At 43.6% G+C, this 26,537-nt stretch overlaps 1 protein-coding gene across 2 annotated transcripts in view; it reads left to right on the forward strand.

The window, feature by feature from the left end:
• The first annotated feature begins 661 nt into the window (after positions 1-661).
• DCAF7 (DDB1 and CUL4 associated factor 7) overlaps positions 662-26,537 on the forward strand; it is a 32,030-nt gene continuing 6,154 nt past the window's right edge. Inside the window, exons 1-6 of one of the 2 annotated variants that reach the window (XR_004302417.1) lie at positions 662-1,018; positions 19,378-19,536; positions 20,279-20,390; positions 20,738-20,856; positions 23,868-24,077; positions 25,249-25,366. Coding sequence is in view for 1 of the 2 variants with exons in the window: in XM_032429515.1 (XP_032285406.1) it covers positions 881-1,018; positions 19,378-19,536; positions 20,279-20,390; positions 20,738-20,856; positions 23,868-24,077; positions 25,249-25,366 (856 nt within the window). In the remaining variant the exon portion in view is untranslated. The remainder of the gene's footprint in view (positions 1,019-19,377; positions 19,537-20,278; positions 20,391-20,737; positions 20,857-23,867; positions 24,078-25,248; positions 25,367-26,537) is intronic. The other variant, XM_032429515.1, reaches the window with a different exon arrangement.

Below are 26,537 nucleotides of genomic sequence, written 5' to 3' on the forward strand. Positions count from 1 at the left end.
ATTCCGAGCGTTTCTAGAATGTCCAGGAAAGCGCGGGAAGGCCTGACTAAAGGTGGGTCGGTCTGCAAAGGCGTGTGCGCCTCCTGCCCTTGGGGGGACTGGGACAACAGCTCCCCGGTATACAGGGCTGTGGGCACCAGGAGGAAATTAAGGTGATTCCCGTTTGGCTGGGGCCAGGCTGCCAGGCCGCGGGCCCTTGGGTGAGGCAGAATGTAAATTTCCACTGGACAGCGTGGAGAAACCGCTCGCAATGGCAGCTGCAGAGAGGAAGTCAGAGCAGGTCACCCAGGGGGTTTCAACTCTCAGAGAATTGGCCTAGAACTTGGAGGCCTGCCCCGCCACAGCTAGATAACTAGCCTCTAGGCCACCCACGCCCCCATTCACCCGCAGTGCGCCGTTATCTCTCTGACTGACATCTTTGTCAGCCAATCACCTTTGGAGCTGAGAAAGCGCCTGCCCCCTGAAATTGGGCCGGGCAAGTCATTGGAATGACAAACACTTACGCCAATAGCGAAAGGTTTCAGAAGCTACGGATGCACTAGCCAATGAGGAGAAGGAACCTTTCGAAAGGACATGTCAGGCAGCCAACGGCCGGCGCCGCTACGGGGGTCGCGTGGCTTCCGTTTCGAGAGGGCGGGGCGGGGCTTCAAACGGAAGGTGGCTGTTGTCCGAGCCGAAGCAGGTTTGAAACTGGGGGTCGGGCCCGGCAGTCGTTGTCTGTCGCCGCGGCCCCGCTTCCGGGCTAGGCCGTCCCTGCCCGCCCCCGCCCCGCCTCCCTTCGGACCCCTCAGTCTCAGGCCCGGCTCCCCGCCTGACTCGCGCCCGGCCCGCAGCAGCTTGCTGTCGTCCCGGCCCGCACTGCGGCCCCGCCGCCGCCACCATGTCCCTGCACGGCAAACGGAAGGAGATCTACAAGTATGAAGCGCCTTGGACCGTCTACGCCATGAACTGGAGCGTGCGGCCCGACAAGCGCTTTCGCTTGGCGCTGGGCAGCTTCGTGGAGGAGTACAACAACAAGGTGGGCCGGGCAGGGGCTCGGAACCCAGCTGGCAGGGAGCGGGCCCCGGGAGCACCCTTTCCGGGCCGGAGCCCAGACCCCAGGACCCTGCTGCGGACTTGCCTTAGCGCCCCCGGAGCGGTTCCTCTGTGTCTGGCCCTGTGCAGAAGCTTTCGCACTCGTTACCTCATTTAATCCTGGCAGCATTCCTGTGTAGTCAGAAGCGTAATTACCCCCATTTTACTCTTGGGGAAACTGAGGCACCATGTTGTGACTTGACCGAGTCAGACAGCTATTTCGGGGGGGGGGGATGGCACTCAAACTCGACTTTACACCCAAAAGCTACGCCATTTATCACTCCACTCCTCTCCCTTCGCGCCGCATTGCTTCAACTGGGGGGCGGATAGGGGAAGAGAGAGGGATGGCTGTGAAGAAAGATGCTGGTGCCTCAGTTGGTGGTCATACACACTCTTGGTTACACTAGATTTCTGTTAGGGCTGTTTACTGTGCAGGCTTCCCCGCCTCCTGCTCCCACCCCCAGGTACCATTCATGGATCCCCCAGCCCGTCTGCCAGGAGTGTCACTGCTATTGCTGCCTCATATCTGTCCTCTTAAAAGTGATCTCTTTTTGGAAATTTTGGTCTGTGACCGTGATCCTGCCACTGTTTTCTGAATAGAGAAGGATGACACTTTCCTTATCTTTTCTTGGCTTATTTCATGGTGATACAGAAGTGTAACCTTGAGTAGTAAGTCTTTCTGGACATTGACAACTTGAGGATCTTTCATAGAAGCACAGGCAGTAGGACGAAGCTTTTTTTTTTTTTTTTTTTAAGATTTTGTTTATTTATTTGACAAAGAGAGAGACAGCGAGAGAGGGAACACAAGCAGGGGGAGTGGGAGAGGGAGAAGCAGGCTTCCCGCTGAGCAGGGAGCCTGATGCGGGGCTTGATCCCAGGACCCTGGGATCATGACCCGAGCTGAAGGCAGACGCTTAACGACTGAGCCACCCAGGCGCCCCAGGAGGAAGCTTTTAAGCTGACATTGCAGCATGAATTTATTTTTGAAAGTTGTTGAATATGTCAGTGGGAAGAATTTTCTTTCCTTTATTCCTTAATCTCTTCCACTTACTGTATTAAACACTGTGAGAGTGATCAGAGCAACTGAGGGCCTTGGCTAGTGGTGTTTAAAGCGTTATACTCCTGCTTGAGACACCACGAACACCATGACTTAAGAAGAATGAAACTGTGTGGACAGTGATAGGCATGGTGCAGGGGGGAAAGCCGGGTGGAGTTTGGTTCTGTCTAGTCCACTGACTAGCTATAAGGTGTTGCACAGGTTAATTTTATTATCTCTCACCCACAGTTTGTTGTAGGAAAAGAGTTCTTTTTTACACATAAAGGTCCTGTCAAAAAACATTTGCACATTGTGAGTTTGTTTACAGTTTTCCAGAAGTATTTCTCTAGAGTCTAGGTCTCAACTTTTCTGGAACCCTCCCCCCCCCCCTTTTTTAAAGATTGTATTTATTTATTTGAGAGAGAGTGGAGCGAGCTTAAGCACATGAGTTAGGACGAGGGAGGGAGAGGGACAGGCAGACTCCCCGTTGAGCAGGGCTCCATCCCAGGATTCCCCCAGGATTCAGGGATCATGACCTGAGTGGAAGGCAGATGCTTAATTGACTGAGCCACCCAGGCGCCCCTCTGGAATTCCCTTTGAGAAATTGATGAAAGCGACAGACTCTCATTGCCCAGACATAACACAATTTACACACAAATCCCTGGGACTACACACTGATATTAAAGTCCACCCACTGTCCACAGAAAGCAGAGAATCCTGAGCGAGACATAGTTTTATTTTCTGTAATGGCTCGCTCTTCCTTACACCCCATGGTGGACAGCAGAATGGAATGGAATTCAAGGTCCTGATGTGGAAACTGTGTCTGTGTTAGTAAAATTGAGACTACTATAACTATTACTTAAGAATATATGTTTAAAAAAAGTAAATATATCTTTCAAAGGGCTTCAGATTTTTTACACAAATCGATGGCCCCTTTCTTCTTGCAAGGTCTTTCAGAGTCAATTTGGGTAAGCAGTAGCAGCCCCATTTCTAAGAAAGGAGGAACTGAGCCACAGATAGGCTGCTGGTGAAATCAGTGAAGTAACTAGGGTCAAACCTCATTTATAGGAACTCTACCCCAAAGTTTGTCCTTTCATTTAGCAACCTGATGGAACTCCTTCGTTCCAGGCACGCAGGAAGTGTGGGTGCCAGGCACACAGGAAGTGTGGGTTTTGGTAGTGAAATATAAACTAATAATCCCAGTAATCACACCATAAGCAGTTACTTCTATCTTAACTCACTTGCATGATGCAGGTGACACAGTATCTTAAAACTATTTTTGTGCACCAATCTGTCCAGGTCAGGGTTCTTAACACGTGTGTGTGTGTGTGTGTGTACATGTGTACGTGTGTACGCATGCCATGGACACCTTTGGCAATCTGAAGCCAGTAGACCTCTTTTCATAATTACATTTTCAAATGCATAAAAAACATAGGAATATGAAGGAAATCGATTATATTGAATTACAGTTATCAAAAACATTTTTTAAAAAAGTGGAGCTATAGTAATATGTACTTTTTTTAGAGGGTGGGTGAGGGGCAGAGGGAGCAAGAGAATCTCAAGCAGACTCCCTGCTGAGCGCAGAGCCCATCATGGGGCTGGAGCTCATGATCCTGAGATCATGACCTAAGCCAGAACCAAGAGTCGGACACTTAACTGACTGAACCACCCAGGCACCCTTGTACTTTTAAATTAATTCATTAAATTACACCATCCAGTGTAATTATGACTATAATTTTAAAGTAGTGATGAGGGTAAATAGCATTTCAAGATGTTTAATTATAGTAATGTGATATGATAAAAATCTGATTTCTGTCAGTGACAAAGTCAGATATTGACATGGCTGTGAGTAGCTGCCTCCCTTCGTAATGGAAGAAAATGCTAAATTTCAGTCAGAGGTTAGTGAAAATATGAATGTGATTTTCCAATTCAAGCTCATGGACCTCAAGTTAAGAAACCCTGATGAAAAGGATCTGTACCTGGGGGTTGGTGAGCAGTAAATACCACTTTAACACAGTGCCTTTTAGGCTCAGTTTTGGAGAAGACTTTTACCAAGGAGGTGCCAGACTTCACAGTTTAGAGGAATTTAAAAGTTATTGGAATTTTCGGATCTTTGTTTCCTGCTTGCTGTTGATAATGATTGCCAGCAGAGGGCAAAATGAAGGGACACAGCTTTTAACATGGGTGAAAAAGTCCAGAAATGTTCATCTTTTTTACTCTGGAGACACCGACATAAGAATACATGATTATAATTTCTAAATTTTTTGTAGTAATGTAATCATGTTTTTCCTGTAGTAAAATCATTTGTATTTGTAGTTCAGTAGAATTAAATTTATTTGCATTTCAAGAACAACTTGACTTTCAAGTGTTCCATCATCTGAATACTTTTGGGAGTTGTTTCAGAGTAAAGAACTGGATTCTATCAACTACACCTGGAGTAAGAAGTCCCATAATCAGTATTGTGTTTCATCTCCTCTTGTGGTTTCTGCTGGGGCGTACAGCAGCATTGGTGTTGGAGTGGTGGTTCCCTAAATCTTAGTGTGTGTCTGAGACTCCCCTGAGGGGTTTGCACATTCCTGGGCTCTCCCCCTGAAGTTAGCAGACACTCGGCGGATTCAGAAACGGGTGGTACAGATGGCACTCTAAGAACATTACCTTGGGATTACCGTGACATCTGCTGACCAGAAGCAGAAATCCTATCTTTTTTTTGCATCTACATGCACTTGAACATTGATTCTTCTCTTCCATCCCATGCAAAAAGCTCTATTACCATATAGCCCCTTTGAGGTACTTTGTGTTGAGATCTCAGTTTGTGTGGCCTTGGGCAAGTTAACATCTGTGCCTCAGTTTCCTCATCTGTAAAATGAGGGTAATAAGTAAGATTAAATGAGTTAATGTATATGTAATGGGTTTAGGAACTCTGCCTGGGACATACATGGTAAGCAATTTAGAAATGTTGCTATTATTATTTAATCATCATCTTTACTATATCTGTATAATTGAAATATAATCAAGGAGAATTATTAGGTGTTAATATAAATGTGATTTATATTTTCAAGAGAGGAATCAGGACCCCAGGCCAGAAAGCTACCTCAGAATGTCATTATGTTCATTCCTCTGCCTTTTAAAGACCCAGAGGAAAAAATTCCCTTGATTCCTTTCAACTACACCCATTTTTGTGGTCTAGAAGCTTCTTGTAGTCAGACTCCAAATACCATAATGTACTAGTTAAAGCCCATTTTCTCTTGTTCTACCTGACTTAGATACAGTAGCTGATACAAGAACGCTGGTACGTCTCCTGAGTTTACAGGTGGTATTTGCCCTGTTTTAGGGCAAAAGATGAGTAGCAGTTCCTAGGCTTCTGTTTCACTTAGTTGCATGTTTCAGAATTGGTTTTGAATAGAATTGGCAGAGTCGTAGGGATTTATCTTGCCCTAATATTTATCTAACTGACCATCGTGCTTCAAGATTTAGCATCTAGAAAACATTTTAAGGTTCTGAGGAGAGAAATATAGGTATAGTATACCTGATGCTTTTTGAAGAATACTGATAGTAAGACGACCTTGTACTTGAAATATACATGGGACGAATGCTTGCCTTCTCAGCCTGTGTTGATGCCTCTGAGATTTTAAAGCAGTTATTTTATCTATTTGGCACATAATGATTTTGACTCTGGCATATAAATTTTCACTTCTTAGTATTTGTGGCAGCTCTTTAGGAATCTCTTCATTTAATTCACCAGATACGATGTATTGGACACATACTTATGTATTTTGGGCACAATGATGATACTTAGTAACCTTCTGTAGCCTTTGTTAGCAGATGTGAAATTGGCAACAAAAAAGACTCTAAGTGTTTTAGTACGCCTAAGGGTTTGTGGTAGACACTTAGAATTTTGCAGTGCTCCACCAGTCCCTCGCAAGACTGTGCAGGGGAATTTAAAATATAAAACTCTTCTGGTTTTAACTTCCTCCTTTCTTTTTTCTAGACAGTGAGAGGACTAATTCCTCCATGGGACCACTGGATAAAAGTGCTGCTGCTTTATTCCTTTTTGTCCTAACCTGGTTCATACAGACTTACTGGAGATGCTGTGATTTGAACAAGGAATGAATCTCTGTTCCATAGGTAGTCTGGCTTGCCTGAGGCCAAGATGCCAGAGCTGATCGGTTAGCCTCTGAGCCAGGAGCTGAAGGGGTACTATGCCAGAATTCATCTCAAAGTTTGACAAGGCAGGACTTCTCTGCAGACATTGATCAATAATAATCAGTCAGGAACAGGTTTGAAGGGAGGACAAATGGAAAAGATTAAGTTTATTCTCTCAGGATTTTGCTTAGCTAATTTTGGTTATATTAACAATCATAGAAAATGTTCCACTGACTGGAGTGGTATTGTTGATTTGCATAACTTGGGGGCTTTAAAAAAAATTACATATATACAGGGGTGCCTGGGTGGCTCATTTGGTTGAGCATCTGACTCTTGATATCAGCTCAGGTCTTTTTGTTTTTTAAAGATTTTATTTATTTATTTATTTATTTATTTATTTATTTATTTGAGAGAGAGCGCGAGCGAGTGTACAAGCAGGGGCAGGGGCAGAGGGAGAGGGAGAAGCAGACTCCCTGCTGAGCAGGGAGCCCGATGTGGGACTTGATCCCAGGACCCTGGGAACATGACTTGAGCCGAAGACAGCCGCTTAACCAACTGAGCCACCCAGGCGCCCCATCAGCTCAGGTCTTGGTCTGAGGGTTTTGAGATCTAGCCCTGCATTGGGCTCCATGCTGGGTGTGGAGCCTACTTAAAAAAAAAAATAAAAGAATTACATATATACACACACACATTCACCTTAATGTTCTGGTACTAGCACTGTGTGTAATAAAAGTGGAATACACAGGTTCTTTCCTCAAGGAGTGTCTCATAACAAGATAGACATGGTACCTTTTAAATTTTTTTAAAATGTAAGATGTGTGTAATGTGAATGGTAACTTATGTTATTCATGAAAGCATTTGAAAGTGAAGATGTGGTCATGTCTTCATAAATATTTTATATTGCATATATGCTTCTTTAAAGATTTATTTATTTGAGAGAGAAAGAGCACGTGTGGGGGCGGCGGGGGCAGGGTCATAGGGAGAGAGAAAATCTCAAACAGAATCCACACCGAGTGTGGAGCCCAATGCTGGGCTCTATCCCATGACTGAGACCACGACCTGAGCCGAAACCAAAGTTGGATGCTCAACTGGCTGCGCCACCCAGGCGCCCTGCATATATATATATCTTAGGAGACCCCTGACATTGTAATATCCACAGTTTTAAAATAAGTAAAAATGATGTTTACAGCCTTTTCTTTTTAGGGACATTTTTTTTTTTTTTTAATTAGAGAGAGAGAGTGTACAAGCAAGGGGAGCGGCATGCAGAGGGAGAGGGATAAGTAGCCTCCCTGCTCATCAGTGAGCCCAATGCAGGGCTCGCTCCTAGGACCCCGGGATCATGACCTGAGCTGAAGGCAGACGCTTAATGACTGAGCCATCCAGGCGCCTCTTAGGGGCATTTTTTTCACATGTTGGGGTAAAGCATTTGTGAAGCAATAGTTGCACAAAGGCAGGGGAAGTGGGAGATAAAAGTTTGATAGGACAGGGAAGACATGGAGAAAAAGGGACAAGGGTAACATAAATGTTGACAATTAAGATGTTTAAAGTTAGGTCATTTTTCCTTATGCTCCCAATACTACTAAGTGAGGAAGGACAGAAGGATAATGAAGATTGCGTGGGTATAGGAAGATGCTAAGAAAGGAGATCTTTGGCTTCAGATTTCGAGCTCATATGGTTCTCCAGAATTGGATTTTGCAGGCAAAATCAACAGTCCTTTGTTTGGGACAGGGAGAGGAGGGTGCACAGACCGGCAGCAGGCGCTTCTCCATTGGACACCTGGGGTAAGAGGGGATCTGAGCTGTACAGGGAGACACATAGACGTGCCATCTTCTCGAGATGCAGCAGATAAGGCGGGTTGGAAGAGAGGGTGAATTGTGAGCAGCTTGACAGTTTATCATCCCGATTGGCTGGGGAAATGCAAAAGCTTCGTGTGTTTCTGTTAACTTGGAACACGGCCCTGGCTTCTCCCATAGGGGCTTCCTTCAGAGCATGTAAGAAGCACTTGCCTCAGTCAAAAAGAACCAGCACAACAGCTGTAGAAAGATACTATAAAAAAGAGGAAATTATGGGAAACAAGTGGCAGGTAAAGTACCCACACTAGAAAAATGTTTTTTAACCTCAGATGAAAATTAACGGCCAGTCCTGCCACCATAAATTCAAAGAACTTAAGAAAGTAAAGAACTCCAAGCAGAGATACAGAAGATCAGGTAAAATAAGGCACAGTGACAGGAGAAAATGGAGCATCAGCAGGTAGAGCTGAGGAAAATAGTGGAAAAGAAAACAAAAGTTATCACAGAATTAAAAGCCACATTGGAAAGAGAATAAATACAAATACAAACTGCTGAAAACCTAGTGAAGGATAAGAAAGACAGGATGAGCAAGTGAAATGGAAATAAACAGTTGACTGCAGTAGATGCAGAAAACACAAAAGCTCAAATATGTAATTAAAGACTTTATGGAAATAAAGGTTTGAAGTAATGAGTTTAAACCATCTTTCAAGAAAAATGGACACAAAACAACTGACACTGAAAACTTTCCTAGGAAAGTTTCTCAGTTTTAAGGGTGAAGAAAGAATCTTGGGCAGCCAGGCAAAACAGTTGATTCCTCTTGAAGAGGAGAAATTAGGCATACCACATTTGATGACAGCAGGTAATGGAGCAATGTCTACAAATGTGCAATTATTATAGATTGTGCCACTATAAATACCTGAGAATATGCTTAAGAATACATAAGATTTATGTTGTAAAAATAATGCACTTTTTAAAAAAACTCAGTTTATAAAAATGGACCATGTATTAAGAAAACAAATTTTTTAAGTTAAGGGAAGTCAGTTGATTAGGAAAAATTACTACATATCAAAACTTAAGGGTGGGTGAGAAAACTGAGGCCCAAATATGATAAATGACTTGCCCAAAGTGATATAGATGGTAAAGGCAGAATTGGAATATTGTTTGTCGCCAGAGCCTTAAAAATAAATATATACAAATGTCAAAAAAAATTATGAAGAAAAAGAATGTGTTGAAAAACAGAGGGAAACAATTGCCCTACCAGAATAGGATAAATATATTGGAATTGGTATAGTTATAGCCAAAGAGATTGGTGGAACCACATAGAATGTTTCAAAGCAGATCTAAGTGTATATAGGAATGTAGTCTGTGGTAAGATAGAACCTTAATTCACTAGGAAAAAATAATAATAAATTGTATGGCATAATTGGCTGTCCATCTGGCAGAAGAATTTAGAGCCTGCAAATTCACTTTATATATGAAAATCAATTCTAGATAAAATATTTAAATGTCCTACAAGCAATAATAGAAGAAAATTGACTAGGAAATTTGTACTGAGGCAGTGGGGGTGAGCAGAGGAGAAGGCAGTCTTAAAACCAATCATCGAATCCAAAGTCAAATAAGGAAAAGATTGACATTATACTACATACAAATAAAACTACATACAAATAAATACAAATAATGCTGTGGACAAAGTCAAAAGACAAATGATAGGCCAGGGGATATATTTTCAAAACATGACAGGTTAATTTACTTAGTGTGATAGAAAAATGGACAGAGTGGGACGCCTGGGTGGCTCAGTTGGTTAAGTGTCTGCCTTTGGCTCAGGTCATGATCCCAGGGTCCTGGGATCAAGCCCCGCGTCAGGCTCTCTGCTTAAAGGGGAACCTGCTTCTCCTTCTCCCTCTGTTTACTTGTGCGCTTACCCTCTTTCTCTCTGTCAAATAAATAAATAAAATCTTAAAAAAAAGAAAAATGGACAAAGTATAAATATCCAGTTCATAGTAGTGAATGTGAGTGCTCAATAAATGGAAAAGATGCTCAACCTCACAGGTAGTTAAGGAAAATGAGAATTGATCTTGTGATTTTTTTTTCCTTTCAAATTTATAAAAATTAAGTTGACTGCTTCTAGTGTTGTTGATGGTATGAGGAAATGAACACTTACATATGCTGGTAGGAGTGTGAATTGCTACAGCCTATTTGGAAAGTAAATCAGCATTTAAAATTGCACATACCTTGGTGTGCCTGGCTGGCTCAGTTGGTAGAGCATGTGACTCTTGATCTCAGGGTCATGAGTTCAAGTTCCACATTGGGCTTGGGCATAGAGCCTACTTAAAAAATAAATAAATAAAAAATTAATTAATTAAATAAAGCAAGTATTGCTGCATTAAAATAAAATGTACATACCCTCTAATACAGAAGTCTCATTCTTGGGATTGGCCTCCAGAAATAAAGATAGCAGTACATAAGCACATATGTACAAGGCCCATGTAAGTAGTGGCAAAAAAGGGAAACAGTGTACATTATTAGGGGAGCTGTTGAGCCACATAATATGGTACATTTATTCTATGAAATATGCATCAATTAAAGAATGAGTTGGATCTATGTATTGACCTGAGGGGATGTCCTTATTTTATTAAATTAATGAAAAGATTCATAGCATTGGATATAGTATTCTATTTTTCTAAAAGTTGAGGGAAAACCCTACACTTGTGTATATATATGAGCATAAAGAAGCAACATACACTAAATAATTGTAATATATTGGGGAGGGGTTGGGGGAGAAGTTAATCACTTTTTTTGCATACCTATACTTTGGTTTTATACAATGGTCATACATTTTATAATTCTTTTACAATCTATAAAAGTTTATTTTTTTTTAAAAAAGATTTTATTTATTAACTTGACAGAGACACAGCGAGAGAGGGAACATAAGCAGGGTGACTGGGAGTGGGAGAAGCAGGCTTCCCGCTGAGCAGGGAGCCCGATGCGGGGCTCGATCCCAGGACCCTGGGATCATGACCTGAGCCGAAGACAGACGCTTAACGACTGAGCCACCCAGGCGCCCCTAAAAGTTCATTTAAAGAATAAAATAAACCCAATTGAAAGATTTTAAAAATAAATAAAAAAGAAAGATCGTTTAGTTAGAACTTACAAGTTGTAAGACTTGTTCTCAAGTCTGAGCAAGAAAGTAATAGAAGATATAATGGTAAGGGGTTTAGGATAGAATTTTGGTGTTTAAATTCTATCAGTCACCCCCTGTCCCCTTGGGAGCTTCTTATCAAGGAAGTTATATACTAGTAATAATAATAGCCAAAGGAGAAATCTAGCCCCACTCTACTAACGACTGAACAAGCACCTCCAATGTGATGCTACTCCCTGGTAAATTAAGCTGGAGAAATGCAGATTAGCCTTAAATCCTGAGTGAGACTTTCTGCTTTTCCACATCTAATTTATGGGCAGACCCAACCTGACCTCACCTATTCAGCTGAAGGTGGAGAGAAGCTGGAGCAAAGGATGGTCAGACCCATAATGAGTAGGCTGGTTTGCTTCTCCATGTAGGAGCAGGATGGGAAAGAGCGAGAGTGCAGTTGTGCCTGCCTAACAGAGCAGTCAGGCCCCTAATGAGACATGTCCATGTGCTTGGCTCAAGGCTTTGGTCAGTTTAGCAGTTGGAACTAGTTAACAGTGGGGATGCAAGTGCAGAGCTCTTCACCCTCAGTATTTCTTCCCCTGGGGGACAGGGACAGAAACTCCCTTTCCTTTCCTTTTTTTTTTTTTTTTTTTTAAGATTATTTATTTGAGAGAGGGAGAGCAAGAGGGAGAGAGCACAAGCAGGGGGAGTGGCAGACGGAAAGGGAGAAGCAGACTCCCCACTGAGCAGGGAAGGAGGGAGCCCGATGTAGGGCTTGATCCCAGGACCTGGGCAGAAGGCAGACGCTTAACTGAACCACCCAGGTGCCCTAGAAATACCCTTTCCTATGGGCATAGGTGGACATAAGGAGTAGGAGATGAGGTATAAAGATCGAGAGTGCTACTAACAGTTTTTTAAGACTATGGTCAAAAGCCTAGTTAAAGTATAGTTTTAAGGCAAAACAAAGTGCCATTTTCAGTAGAAAATCTGAATAATTAAATTCCTAAGGATTTTTTTGAAGAATTGAAAATGGAGTCAAAGATCTACTCCCAAAAAGGCACCACCTCAGAGTTTTATGGGCAAATTTATCAAAGGCACAGTAACCATCTATAAGAGTTCCTATAAATCAATAAGAAAAAGATAGACTCAACTCAGTAAAATAAACTGAAGCTTGGCTGTGGGATAGGATTACCTATATTTAAAAGGCAGCTTCAGGAGGCACCTGGGTGGCTCAGTCGGTTGGGTGTCCTACTCTTGATTTCGGTCAGGTTGTGGTCTCAGGGTCCTGAGATTGATCCCCAAGTGGGGCTCTGCGCTCAGCTTGGAATCTGCTTGAAATTCTCTCTCCCTCTCCCTCTGCCCCTCCCTCAGCAGGCACACACGCTCTCTTTCTCTGTCTCTCAAATAAAGAAATAAAATCTTTAAAAGGCAGCTTCATGATTGTGGGCAGGATACTTACTGTCTCTTTTATTCAGTATCTTAGAAAAGTGGCAAGAAGAATAGTACCTGGGTCATGAAGATGTTGAGAGGATTAGAGGTAGTGATGTACAGCAGTAAGCCCGGTGCTTGTACTTGAACTAGTATAAGCACACACATAATTAACTTGTTACTGTTAATCAGAAGTAGAAATAATAAACAAATATGCTCAGCTTCAAGAGTAAAATGGTGAAATAGCATTTTTATCCATCAGATTAGCAAAAATGTAAAAGATTATTTTTTCTGTTTTGAAAGTTATGGAGAAATTGGCCCTCGTACACTGTTCAAGAAAATGTAAATGGAAGCAGCCTTTCGAAGGCTGTTGGATCAAATCCATTAACTTTTTTTTAAGCTTAAAACAACATTCATTATCTCGTAGTTTCTGTGGTACTAACATTTAAAATGTGATGCAACAATTGCACATCTAGCAATCTATTCAATAAAGCATTTGCACATGTGTACACAGTATTGTTTATAATAGCAAAACAATGGGTTATAACCACAGTAATTGTGAATGGTTAATAAATTATGGTGTGCTTAACATGGCCTGCTATAGAAGAATGAGGTAAACCTGAGAAGACCTTCCAAGATAAGTTGTTAAGAGCAAGTTGCAGAATACACTTTGTGGTCCAAGCCTCTCTATGTTTTTTAAAACACCCCACCACATACATATGCATATGCACAGAGGAGGGGTGCCTGGGTGGCTCAGTCGTTAAGCATCTGCCTTCGGCTCAGGTCATGATCCCTGGGTCCTGGGATCGAGCCCCGCATCGGGCTCCCTGCTCAGCGGAGAGCCTGCTTCTCCCTCTCCCTCTGCCTTCCTGTCTGCCTACTTATGCTCTCTGTCTCTCTGTCAAATAAATAAATAAAATCTTAAAAAAAAGAATATAGATTCCTGGGCCCTACCTGACACTTGTTGAATCAGAATCTTGGGCTAGATCAAAAAAAAAAATGAAATCTTGCCATTTGCAACGACGTGGATGGAACTAGAGGGTATTATGCTAAGTGAAATAAGTTGATCAGAGAAACATCTATCATATGATCTCACTGATGTGGAATTTGAGAAATAAGACAGAGGATCATAGAGGAAGGGAGGGAAAAATGAAACAAGACGAAACCAGAGAGGGAGACAAACCATAAGAGACTCTTAATCTCAGGAAACAAACTGAGGGTTGCTGTAGTGGAGCGGGGTGGGAGGGATGGGGTGGCTGGGTGATGGACATTGGGGAGGGTATGTGCTATGGTGAGCGCTGTGAATTGTGTAAGACTGATGAATCACAGACCTGTGCCCCTGAAACAAATAATAAATTATATGTTTATTTAAATAAATAAATAAAGAATCTTGGGCTAGAGCTGGGTGCCCCAGGAATGTGTAGAGCACTCCAGGTAAATTTGATGCCCAGATTTGGAGACCACTGCTGTCTACAGTACAAGCAGAAGTAAGACAGGGCCTGTTTTTAAGGCATTTGCTAAGTGAAATAGCAGAAGACAGTAATGTAAGTACTTTCATTTGGTAGTTAGGGGTTGGTCATCAAATGGATGGTACAGATCAGTACAGAAAGATCCCTGTACCAGGAAGACTACAGATGGTTTATGAAGGAGGTGAGGCATAGTAGTAATATTAAAAGCTCAACACTCTGAGTACGAGTATACATTAGCCTAAGCAATTTACATACAAAGGGTGTTTATATACAGAGAGTGTTGCAAAGAACTCTGAGGTAGGTACTGTGAACGTCTTCACTTTACAGATTGGAAAACCAGTTTAGCAAAGTTAAGTAACATGTCCAAGGTCCTACAGCTAGCAAGTGGTAAGTAAGGGGCCCTGGCTTCCTAATGCCACTGTGCTGTATTAAAATTGGGTGGGATTTAGGTTGTTGGAAAGGAGGTAGGAGGGTTTTACAAGCATAGAGGGCAGTGTAAGGAAAGGAACCTGAAAAAGATGAGAAGCAGTGACTAGATAAATAAGAGTGGAAGTAAGATAGGCTAGGGCCGGGTGGTGAAGAGCCTTGAATGTCTGGTTAAGAGGATCCTAAGTGGCAAATGCTCACAGGATCTGATATTTCTTTCTTTTTTTTTTTTAAGATTTTATTTATTTATTTGACAGAGACACAGCGAGAGAGGGAACACAAGCAGGGGGAGTGGGACAGGGAGTAGCAGGCTTCCCGCTGAGCAGGGAGCCCAGTGTGGGGCTTGATCCCAGGACCCTGGGACTATGACCTGAGCCGAAGGCAGACGCTTAACGACTGAGCCACCCAGGCGCCCCGGGATCTGATATTTCAGGGTTGGGGTGAAATCTCTGATGACTTGAAAGGTAGCTTTTAAAAGGGAGTATAGTGTTTTCTCTAGTTTAACCTCACAGTGTTATCTGCGTGGTTAGGGAGATTTTGTCTCTTGCGCTTGCTCCTGTATCCCCAGCACTTAGAACAGTGCCTGGCACCTAGTAGCCGCACATTACAATTCATTGAATAAGTACATGAATGAAATATCTGGCTCAAAATCTATATGAGAGGCTTATTCTTTGTTTTGCCCAATGAGCCCAAAAATTTAACCTCTCCTCTGTTTGTTCCTCCCTCCCCCACCACAGTTGATGCCAGTTTTCCCTGTTCCATCTAGAATCTTCCTTCTTTATGTATTATTTTCTGCAAAGGTCCGCATTTTAAATTCTCAGAGAACTGTTCATTCGGTCAAAATCCCTCTTGTGATCATCTCTGGTTGTCCCTTGTCATTCTCACTGCCTGTCACCATAGGCTCTTAACCTTTTCCAGTTTTCCTGTGGGTCCCTGGGCTGAGCCCCTGCCCGGCAGACAGTGCTGTCCAGCATTACCACGCCTCATACTCTTACTTCCAAGGCCTCATAGTCCTCCTGCCCCTTCTCAGACACCTTCACAGGGGAAAGCCCACCTAGGTCCTCAGTTTGCTTTCGGGGCTCTGTACCCAGCCCCATCTGCACTGCTTTCTCAGATGGTCTCTCAAACGGGTTTTCTTGCTGCCATTTGGTTTGGGTCATTTAGTTTGTCCCCTTAGTACATTGATTTGTTCCTTCTCTCCCATCTGCCTGGGGTGAATTCCCTTTGTTCTTTGCCTCCCCAGAACCTTTCCACACACTTTTGAAGACTGCTCAAATCCAATCTCTACTTTCCCTCACTTGCCCCCTTTGAGCTATTGCTCTTTCTTCTAAACTATTACCAGTTATCTGTGTTATAAATAAGCAGCTTATCATGTATTACCTGTGGTATCACTTTTATTGCTGTCTTAGGGCAGTGTTACTGTGTTTTAGGAAAGTGGGTTTTTTCTCATTTTACATCTTCATACATCATCTCCCCTAACACATTATATTTTTTTATTTTTGAAAGCCTGTAGGTGTTCCATAAAAATGAATATTTAGATTTAGTCATCATCAGGTTTTTAAAAGTCAGACATGGATGGCAAGATTTATAAATATACATAGAAAAATCCTTAGGAATCTACCAAAAAAGCTACTAAAACTAATAACTAATTAACCAAAGATACAGGATTCAAGATTAATGATCAAGTCAATTCCATGTAGTGGCAGTAAGCAGTTGGAAATGGAATTTTTAAAACAATTTCATTTGTAATAGGATAAAAAATACTTAGGAATAAAGTTAATGAAAAAAATGCAAGACTGGTACATTGAAAACTTTAAAACACTGCTGAGAGAAATTAAAGCCTAAATGAGAAATATGCTGTTTATGGGCTAGACAACTCATTATTGTTAAGAAAGCAGTTTTTCCAAACTGATTTATAGATGCAACACAATCCCAAGCCAAATCTTAGCAGGCTTTTTTAGAATTTAGCAAGCTGGTTCTAAAATTTACACAGAAAAGCAAATATATGGAATAGCTAAATCATTCTGAAAAAGAACAACAAAGTTGAAGAACTCACACCATCTGATTTCAGGACTTCACTGGAAAACTGCTATAATCAAGACAATGTAGTGCTGGTAAATGGATAGGCATATAGATCAATAGGGCAGAATAGAGAGTCCAGAAATAGATGCACAAATACACAGTCAATTGATTTTCAACAAAGCGGCCAAAGTAATTCAAAGGAGAAAGGATAGTTTTTATCAAATGATGCTGGGACAGTCAGACATTCATATATTAAAAAAGCGAACCTTGGGCTCCTGGGTGGCTCAGTTGGTTAAGCGACTGCCTTCAGCTCAGGTCATGATCCTGGAGTCCCGGGATCGAGTCCCACATCAGGCTCCCTGCTCGGCGGGAAGTCTACTTCTCCCTCTGACCCTCCCCCCTCATGCTCTCTCTCTCTCTCAAATAAATAAATAAAATCTTTAAAAAAAAAAAAGCGAACCTTGATTCATACTTGACATCATATAAAGCAATTAACTTGAAATGGATCATAGGCCTAAATGTAAAGCCTAAAACTATAAAACTTTTAGAAGAAAACATAAGAAAAATTTGTGGCCTGTGGGTGGGGCAAAGAATTCCTAGCAAGGACACAAAAACCATGAGTTAAAAAAAGAAACGATAAACTGACATCATCAAAATTTATTTCTGTTTTTTGGGGCACCTGGCTCTCTCAGTCTGTAGAGCATGTGTGACTCTAAATCTTGGGGTTGTGAATTCAAGACCTATGTTGGGTGTAGAGATTACTTAAATAAATAAAACTTTTAAAAATAAATAAAATCTCTGTTCTTCAAAAAACACTGAAAGAAAATGATAGAACAGCTGTAGACTATGAAAAGATAGTTGCAAAACACATAACTGGGGGCTTGTATCCAAAATATGCAAAGAACTCTCAAAACTCAATAAATAAGAAAACAACCTGGTAAAGAATGAAGTGAAACATAGGGCGCCTGGGTGGCTCAGTTGTTGAGCGTCTGCCTTCGGCTCAGGTCATGATCCCAGGGTCCTGGGATCGAGCCCCCCATCGGGCTCCCTGCTCCTTGGGAAGCCTGCTTCTCCCTCTCCTGCTCCCCTGCTCCCCCTGCTTGTGTTCCCTCTCTCACTGTGTCTCGCTCTGTCAAATAAAATCTTAAAAAAAAAAAAAAAGAATGAAGTGAAACTATTCTGTGTGATTCTGATCGTACAACACAAAGGGCGAACTCGAATGTAAACTGTAGACTTTGGGTGATGATGTGTCAATGTAGGTTCGTCAGTTGCACAAATGTACCACTTTGGTGCAGGTGTTTTGATAGTGGAGGTGGTGTACACATGTAGGGGCAGAAGGTATATGGGAACACTACTTTCTGCGCAATTTTTCTGAGTCTAAAAAACCAAGTCTTTTTTTTTTTTTAAAAAAGGACAAAATACCTGAACAGGCTTCAGTGGAGAATAAATAGGGATAGCAAATAAGCACATGAAAAGATACACAGTATCATTAGTTAGTAGGGAAATGCAAATTAAAGTATTGCTATACACCTGTTAGAATGATTTTTTTTTTTTTTAAGCAGGCAATACCAAGTGCTGACAGGGATGTGGAGGGTGTGGACCTCTTCTCTATTGCTAGTGGGAATGCAGAAGGACACAGCCACTTTAGGGAACAGTTGGCCGTTTGTTTTTGAATCCAGTTAAACCTACATTTACAGCATGACCCAGCAGTTCTACTCTTAGTTGTCTACCCAAGAGAAATGAAAGCTTGTCCAAGAAAAACTTAGGCATAAATATTCGTAGCAATATTTATAATGGTCCCAAACTAGAAATAACCTAAAAGTTCATCAGCTGGTAAATGGACATAAATTACAGTGTTTCCACATAATGCAATGTTTTCAGCAATGAAAGAGGAGACACTACTGATACACCCAGTAATGTGGATGAATCTCAGGAGCATTGTGCTAAAAGTAGCCAGTCACAAGACTCATAACCATATGATTCCATTTGTATGGTATCCCAGAAAAGCCAAAAGTACAGATCAGTGGTTGCTTGGGGCTAGGGGTAAGGAGCCCAAGAGAACTTTTTGGGGTAATAGAAATGTTCTATATCTTAATTATCATGAGAGGTTTCCCAACTGTATACCTTTGCAAATGTATACATTCTAAATCATTGAACTGTACACTTAAAGTGAGTTTTATTGCATGCAACTGTACCTAAATTGTTTAAAAAAAAAAAAAGGAGGATACTGGTATCTGAGCCTGAAGTTAGGCAACAGTAGAAGGAATTCTGTTTTTCTGCTGTGTGGTTGGTGCTTACCCACTTATTTTGGATCTTTACCAAAAATTCCCCATTCCATCTTCCAGTTGGTAGAAGTTCATAAACAACTGTATACTGAGTGGATTTTCTCATTGAGCCAGATGGAGTTTGACAGAAAAGAATGGAAGTTAATATTGGTCCAAATCAATTCTAAGAAAAAGTGGCTGGAAACCAGGGAACTTTGCCATCGATGGCAATCACTTTTTTTTGCCAGTTACAGTGGGTTTGGGTTCTTTTTGGGGGGAAGGGTAGAGGGAGGGGCAGAAGGAGAGGGAGAGAATCTTAAGCAGGCTCCAGGTCCAACGCAGAGCCGGATGCAGGGCTCGATCTCACAACCCTGACTGAGATCATGACCTGAGCCAAAATCCAGAGTTGGACACTTAACCAACTGAGCCACCCGGGTGCCCCAGTGGTTTGGTTTCTTGAATGCTCCTTTGACACATGCTTATGTGTAAGCATGTTACTAGCCAATGTGTTAGGAGGTAGGGGGAAGGATCTGATGTATTTGATACTGCTCCAGAAAAACAAATGTTTACCTGGCTCAATTTGGTTGTGTTACAGGTTCAGCTTGTTGGTTTAGATGAAGAGAGTTCGGAGTTTATTTGCCGAAACACTTTTGACCATCCGTACCCCACTACAAAGCTCATGTGGATCCCCGACACAAAAGGCGTCTATCCAGACCTACTGGCGACAAGTGGTGACTATCTCCGTGTGTGGAGGGTAAGCAGGTGCTCAATTAGGAGCCAGACCAACGGGCTTTCTCTGTGTTGGCTGTTACTAAGCAGCGTGGAGTCACAGAACTGAATGGGGTTGGAGGCAGTGAGTGTCATTGTAGCCCAGAAGAAACAAATGGTAGTGGATCTGGAATGACCTCGTTTGACTCACCAGATTCCCTGGTAAATCTGCCAAGATTCCTTGAAGTCCTCTTGCGGTCAGGCCACAGTCGGCTCTGGAACTTGGGAGGCTCGGTTAACCTGATGAAATGAAGAGAAGGGGGTGGAGTGGGAGGTGGGGATGCTTGAGGCTTCTTACTCTGTATATAGCCGAGATATTTTTGAGTGAATTAAAAACAAAATACCGGGCCACTGATTCCAGTGAAGTATGTGAGTGGATTGTGGATCCTCCCCTCCTCTCTTAGCTGAGCCCAGCAGCAGCAGCATCTCTCCTAGCCTGGAGGTGTAGTGCCCAGCCAGGCAGGATTCAGAGGTTCTGGGTCGGGCAAGGTGAGAAGATCTCTCCTCTAGGAGAATCTAGGGGTGAACATTTGGAAAAACAAAGCGGGGCAGAGGAGAAAGCTTGGAAAGAAGTAGCATTCAGGGAGTTCCTCTGGCTTTTATTACTCTATGATAAAAATGGTTTTCCCCTATGTCTTCTGTTTAGTAATATATTGTCTAATCGGAGCTTTTAAAGGTTTTCTGTGAAGATAAGACTGGCTGATTTTTAAAAATTACTGTTCCTTCAGGTTGGTGAAACAGAAACCCGGCTGGAATGTTTGCTAAACAATAACAAGAACTCAGATTTCTGTGCTCCTCTAACCTCCTTTGACTGGAATGAGGTGGATCCTTATCTGTTAGGTAAGGGAGTGAAGGGGTGCGTATTCCAGTTTGAAGAAGCAAAGATACATTTCCTCAGATTTAACACCGGGCCTGAGGTCCATGCATCAGCCTAAAATGGGCCAGAGGGAAAGAGGCTAAATATGGAATGTGGTTATTAATTCCTCATGTGGAGCTGAGCTTCCCATGTGTATATATCTTGTCTCTCCAGTCAGCAGAGTCCAAGGTCCTGGGGTAGGGATTGAATACTTGACTCTTGCTGGCTAGCAAGTATCTATGGCATGTCGCCTCCTGGGCTACACAGAGCAGTAGACACAAGGGGGAAGCCTCACTCCTGTCAGCCACTGACGTGCACTGGTTGTTTCCAGGTACCTCCAGCATTGATACGACTTGTACCATCTGGGGGCTGGAGACAGGGCAGGTGTTGGGGCGAGTGAATCTTGTGTCTGGTCATGTGAAGACCCAGCTGATCGCGCATGACAAGGAGGTAATGATGCTGTTCCTCTTTCTGCTTTCCTTAGCTGCTTTCTGTGCCTTCAGTTCGAGGTCAGACCATCCTCTCACTATTGTGCAGAGTATGTGAAAAATCATAATGCTGATGTCTTGTTGAAATTGAAAATAGTAGTGTGTCCCAATAGTGAGAAACAACACTGTTGTAAACTAACGTGGGTTTTTTTTGGCCTACGTAAACAACTTAATCTACATGTATAGTTTTTGTGCCAGAGGTTGCTGTTTTGTAATAATGAACGCTCTTATTGGACCTGATGGAATTAAAAAATAACACTTATCTTGAAATATATTTACTTTTTGGAGGAGAGGGAAATGGGGGGAAACCAGGAAGAGGGAAAATTTCTTGGCAGACAAACTTAAATCATCATTTTTTTCTCTCAACTTGTTTTATGAAATTCTAGTATGTTCCTTAATACTTTTAATACAGTCTAGAATGGAACATGGTTTATTTTCATGGTGATGTTTCTCCTATGTTTATTGGAAAAGCCGAGGGGAGCTATTTGTGATTGTGTTTTGATCAAAGCATTCTTCTGAGGAGAGCTTTTGGAAACCAGTCATAAATTTTTTCCTCCCAGAGCTGCTGCATGCCTCTTGTACTCTTGATTTCCTGTGGGTCGTGTTTCCTTTTCTTTTCTCCCTTACCCTGCTCAGCGAGGAGTATTAGTCCAGATATAAAGAATGCCTTGACCTCAGGTCAGACACTTGAGGTTGTCCTCAGAATGGGAAGATGGTGACCAGGTTATCACTCTTAGTAAGGGGCTGGCCTTTCGCTTTCTGCGCTCCTCAGGGTAAGCTCTGTTACAAGACTGCCAGACTTGGCTGCTGCTAGGCTAAGGGGCAAAGGAAGAGTTTGTCCTACAGAGGACCAGTAAGGAACTTCTGGAAACCCTCTTGACATCAAGTGGAACAGGTTGCTACATTTTAGTTCTGTGACAACCTAGTTTGCTTTTCTCTGTCAGGGTCCAACCCAGAAGACTAGAACTACTATAAATATTTAAACTTGGGATTTAACCTAGGGGGCATTGCTCACAAAGACGATGGTGAAGCTGGGAGGCCACACTGGCAACAGCGAGGTAAGGTGGAGAATAGGAGACACAGGAAGCTGTTACTGCCTGTAGGCCAGAGGGGCGAAGGGAGGAGACAGGGTTCCTGGAGCCCAGGGGCTGGGTCTCCCTGGCAAAAGCTAAAACCACGGAGGGGACACAGCCATTGCCAGAGACACTGAGGGAACAGAGAGAGGGGATGAGAAATACCTTAGCTTCTCCCTAGGGCAAGGGCCAGGGATGGATCTTAACCAGCACCCCGGCCTTGAAGAAACAGACCTGGGAGGGTGGCTCTCAGAGAAGCAGCGACACCTCCTAGACCTTTGCTTTTCCTCAATCCACCTCTTTGTCAAGGTGGAGACTTGTTTGGAAGCTCTTTCTTGTTGCTCCCTGCCGCAGGGCTGGGTGTGGAGGAGGGGAGTGTCTACCCAGGAGTTGTCACCTTCCCTAGGTTTAGGAGGAAATGCTTAGGTGGAGAAAGAGGAAAGAGCTCAGAGAGCTTGACATGCTCGGCCGCATTGCCTGGGGCACCTGAGCGCTTAGCGGGGCAGCCGAGGTGTCCCTGTCCCTGGGATTCCTGGGAGCCAGCTCGTGGGGAACACATCTTGTAAACATACCCTTGCCCTGACATGGGTGGACAGTGCTGGTCAGAGCCGTGATCTGTCAGGCCTCCTTGTGATGACCGGCCGGGTTTGCTTTTGTACCACTCCTAATTCCTACCATAGAAAGAGAAGTGTAATTTCGTAGTCAGCCAGAGAAAAAGGAATTTATGAGCTCGAATAGAAATAGATGCTTCTTTGGCAATGTCCCTTAGTAAGCAGAACCTCAAGAAGGCTGGAGTCATGGTATTTAGTGAGAGATGCCACTCATGTCTCCCCAGAAGTCAGCTGTTACTATCCTTGACCCCAGGAGATCCTTGGAATTGGTTTTTCAGTTTTTCTCTCTTTCCACTCTGGCTCTGGCTTTGTCTGTCTCTCTTTGTTGCTTTTTTTTCTCTGAAGCTCTCTGTTGCTCTCTGCCCTTGTTTTCTCATAGGTATTAGTGGTGTGCAATGTTTGCAGCAAGTAATAAATGCAGAAAACAATGATTCAAAACCTAAATTGATTCACTTATGAATACAAACCAACTAGGAGAAGAAATAGAGCATGTCCTAGGACAGGAGAGTGATCCTGAACCTCTTTGTGAAGACAGGAACACCTGAGTGTCCCATGATTCAAAACTGCTCTTTTTTCTTGAAGGGGTGCCTGGGTGGCTCAGTCGGTTAAGCCACTACCTTCAGCTCAGGTCATGATCCCAGGGTCTTGGGATCGAGCCCCATGTCGGGCTCCCTGCTCAGTGGAGAGCATGCTTCTCCCTCCCCCTCTGCCTGCCTCTCTGCCTACTTGTACTCTTTCTCTATCTCTCTGTCAAATAAATTAAAAAAAAAAAAAAAAAAGAAAAGAAAATGAGTTTCAGGTCCGGGTTTCACAGCAGAACCCGCTTGGCTGCTGGTTCACAGGAGGGCTGCCTCCACCTCTCAAATCAGTGGCCTTAATGTGGGCATGGATCTGTCTCTGATCACACACAAATGAAAGCCATCAAGGCCAGGGAAATAAATGTCTCAATTTTGTAGTGTGGCCGAGGACAGCCATTGGCTGACAGCACACAGAAAACTCCGCCCTGTGCTCTGTTGCTCAGCAGGGTTTATGCTCTTTGTCTTATCACGAGGGTTGGAGGAAACAGACTCAGAAAGCAAGAATGCAGGAAGAAGCCAGCCAGTTTGTATAGCAGAAAGTCACCGAGGTTAGAGGTCTCAGGCGCCAGAACTCACAGATATCGTTTGGCTTTATTGACCTCCTTCTGTGTCATGATGGCGTTTAGGGGAACTGGGGATAGTAGGGTTCCCTGCTACAGGGAAAGAAGGTCCCGGATCTGAATCTGACTGAAGCTTCTTATTCACCCACAGGTCTATGATATTGCGTTTAGTCGGGCTGGGGGTGGCAGGGACATGTTTGCCTCCGTGGGCGCTGATGGCTCGGTGCGGATGTTTGACCTCCGTCATCTAGAACACAGCACCATCATTTATGAAGACCCACAGCATCACCCACTGCTTCGCCTCTGCTGGAACAAGCAGGACCCTAACTACCTGGCCACCATGGCCATGGATGGAATGGAGGTGAGTACCCTGCTCTGGGCTGCCATAGGCCTGGCCACCTAACTGTGGCACCACTGAGGCTAGCTAGCAGAGTGGTTCTCGGCTGGTGGCAGTTTTCTCTCCAGTGGAGCTTTGGAAATGTCTGGGGACATTTTGGATTGCCCCAACTTGGCAGGCAGCAGTGCTACCGGTATCTCATGGGCAGATGCCAGGGGTCCTGCTAAACATCCTGCAGTGCATGCAAGAGCGCCCCCCAACCCCAAGAATGATCCGATCCAAAATGTCAGTAGCGCTAGGATTGAGAAAGCCTGATCTAAAACAAGGACTGTGTGCTAAGAACTTTTAATACTGGAGCATTGGAGTTGGAGCCAATAAAAGCAGTGTCTAAAAAGCAAACCAAATCATATGTGCTTACGGTGCTGAGTAAAGAAACAGGCAGTTTTCCTCTTCTGTGGTCTGGACAGATTCTTCCAGTTTTAGCAAACATACATGGAAATGACAACTCTTCATAGCCCATTACTTAATAAAAGCAGTAAAGTGTGCGTCGAGATGATGCAGTGATTAACTTTTGGGGAAGCCGGTACCTCAGACTTCTTACATTTCAAATTCTGCTTTGGGGGTTGTGGGGAGAGGCCTCTCATTCTGTCCAGCAGAGCATGCATGGAATTCTTAGCACACGCACTGAATAGGACTTGGTGGATTATCCAAACTCATGTTACCTACTCCTGCTTCTTCCCTTCCTTACCAGTCTAAAGGCCCTACATTGGGGCGCCTGGGTGGCTCAGTCGTTAAGCGTCTGCCTTCGGCTCAGGTCATGATCCTAGGGTCCTGGGATCGAGCCCCGCATCGGGCTCCCTGCTCGGCGGGAAGCCTGCTTCTCCCTCTCCCATTCCCCCTGCTTGTGTTCCCTCTCTCGCTGTGTCTCTGTCAAATAAATAAATAAAATCTTTAAAAATAAAAAACATAAAGGCCCTACATTGCTTAAGATAGAGACTATAAACTGCCTGTGTCTTTGTTTTCTTTTTCCTCAATCCTGTAGCTGCCTTTGGGCCCAAGACCCTCTGCCTCTAATGGTCTTTAAATCCACAAACCAAGACGTTGTGCTTTAGAATTATTTTTTCTTTTGTGGTGTCTTGTTTGTTTTCCTGTTACACCCTGAAGTACCTGCGCCGTTTACTTGTTATTTCTGCAGGTAGTGATTCTGGATGTCCGAGTTCCCTGTACACCTGTCGCCAGGCTGAACAACCACCGAGCGTGTGTCAATGGCATCGCTTGGGCCCCACACTCATCCTGCCACATCTGTACCGCAGGTAATCATGATGGCCGGGCGTGGGGAGGAGCCATGGGGGGGCGGGGGGCGGAGATCTTCCTCTTGTCTCCTTAGAACTGTAATCCTTGCTATTTCCTAAGGGTGGTTTGAGAGATTGAGCAAAGTAACTCCATTGAGAGCCTCCCTCCACTTGTGAAATTGAAGCAGTCCACATTTCCAGATGATCTTGTACCCTCAGTGATAGCAGAGCTCCTGCCGGGGACTGTTTACATCATGTATCAGTTACAGGCTGTGCCTCCCTGAAATCTAGGTTGGCCCAGAGGACTCAGATCCAGGACTGTGGAGAAGGGGGGCAATCTCTCTTAGATGGAACAGAATGTTTGGGAATGGCCACGGTTGACACTCCCTGGGGAGACAGAACGACTTTGCAGTAGGCTCTGGAGGTGTTGAAGGCCCTGCGTGGCTTGATCACTGGTGTGTGACTTGTAGTCCCCACCTCACCATTTGCCAGACCGAAAAGAGTACCCCTGAAAAATAGGCTGGCTGTCAGTGTGCTTTTATTCTAGGAATAATATAAGCCTGTTATTAAAAATTAAAATAATACTGAGGTATATAAAATAGGAAGGTGAAAGTCATCTTTTCTCCTTCCTGTCCTATGTCCACCTCAGTCCCACTCTCCATAGGTGGCCTCTGACAACAGTCATTGTGTCTCCTTCGACACCTTTTTATGTGGGTACATGCCTACATATACCCCCCAGTACGAATGTCTGCCCCTTAATTTTACACAGACGGGATTCCACTCTCACCCCATAATGTTCTGCTTCTTATCTTTTTCATCTTCGGTGCCTCAGGTTTCTCTCTAACATTCTTTTTCCTCTCCTCACTAATCCGTAGCATCCTCATTTCCTTGTTCATTATGAAGCCAAAGGAGCAGAGTAGTTTGGTGGTTTTGTGCTATTTCAGTATTCATTTGAAAGGCATGAAACTTTTCCTGTTTTTGGCCTTCTGCTCATGCCTGTATGTCACTGAGGAGCAGTTAGGGGCCTTCTGCCTTCCTCTGCACCTCAGGTTGTGGTCTGACTCCTTCATGATGGCCTTCTTTTTTCCCCAGGGGTGTGGATAGGGAAGGGGGGGAGAAGGAAGAAAGAACGGTGTCCCTTGTTCATGGAGAACGGTACCAGTGCCCCAGTAGAAGCCCATCTTCCGCTCCT

This window comes from Phoca vitulina, unplaced genomic scaffold, assembly GCF_004348235.1.
Source record: "Phoca vitulina isolate PV1807 unplaced genomic scaffold, GSC_HSeal_1.0 scaffold41, whole genome shotgun sequence".
NCBI classification, from domain to species: Eukaryota; Metazoa; Chordata; class Mammalia; order Carnivora; family Phocidae; genus Phoca; species Phoca vitulina.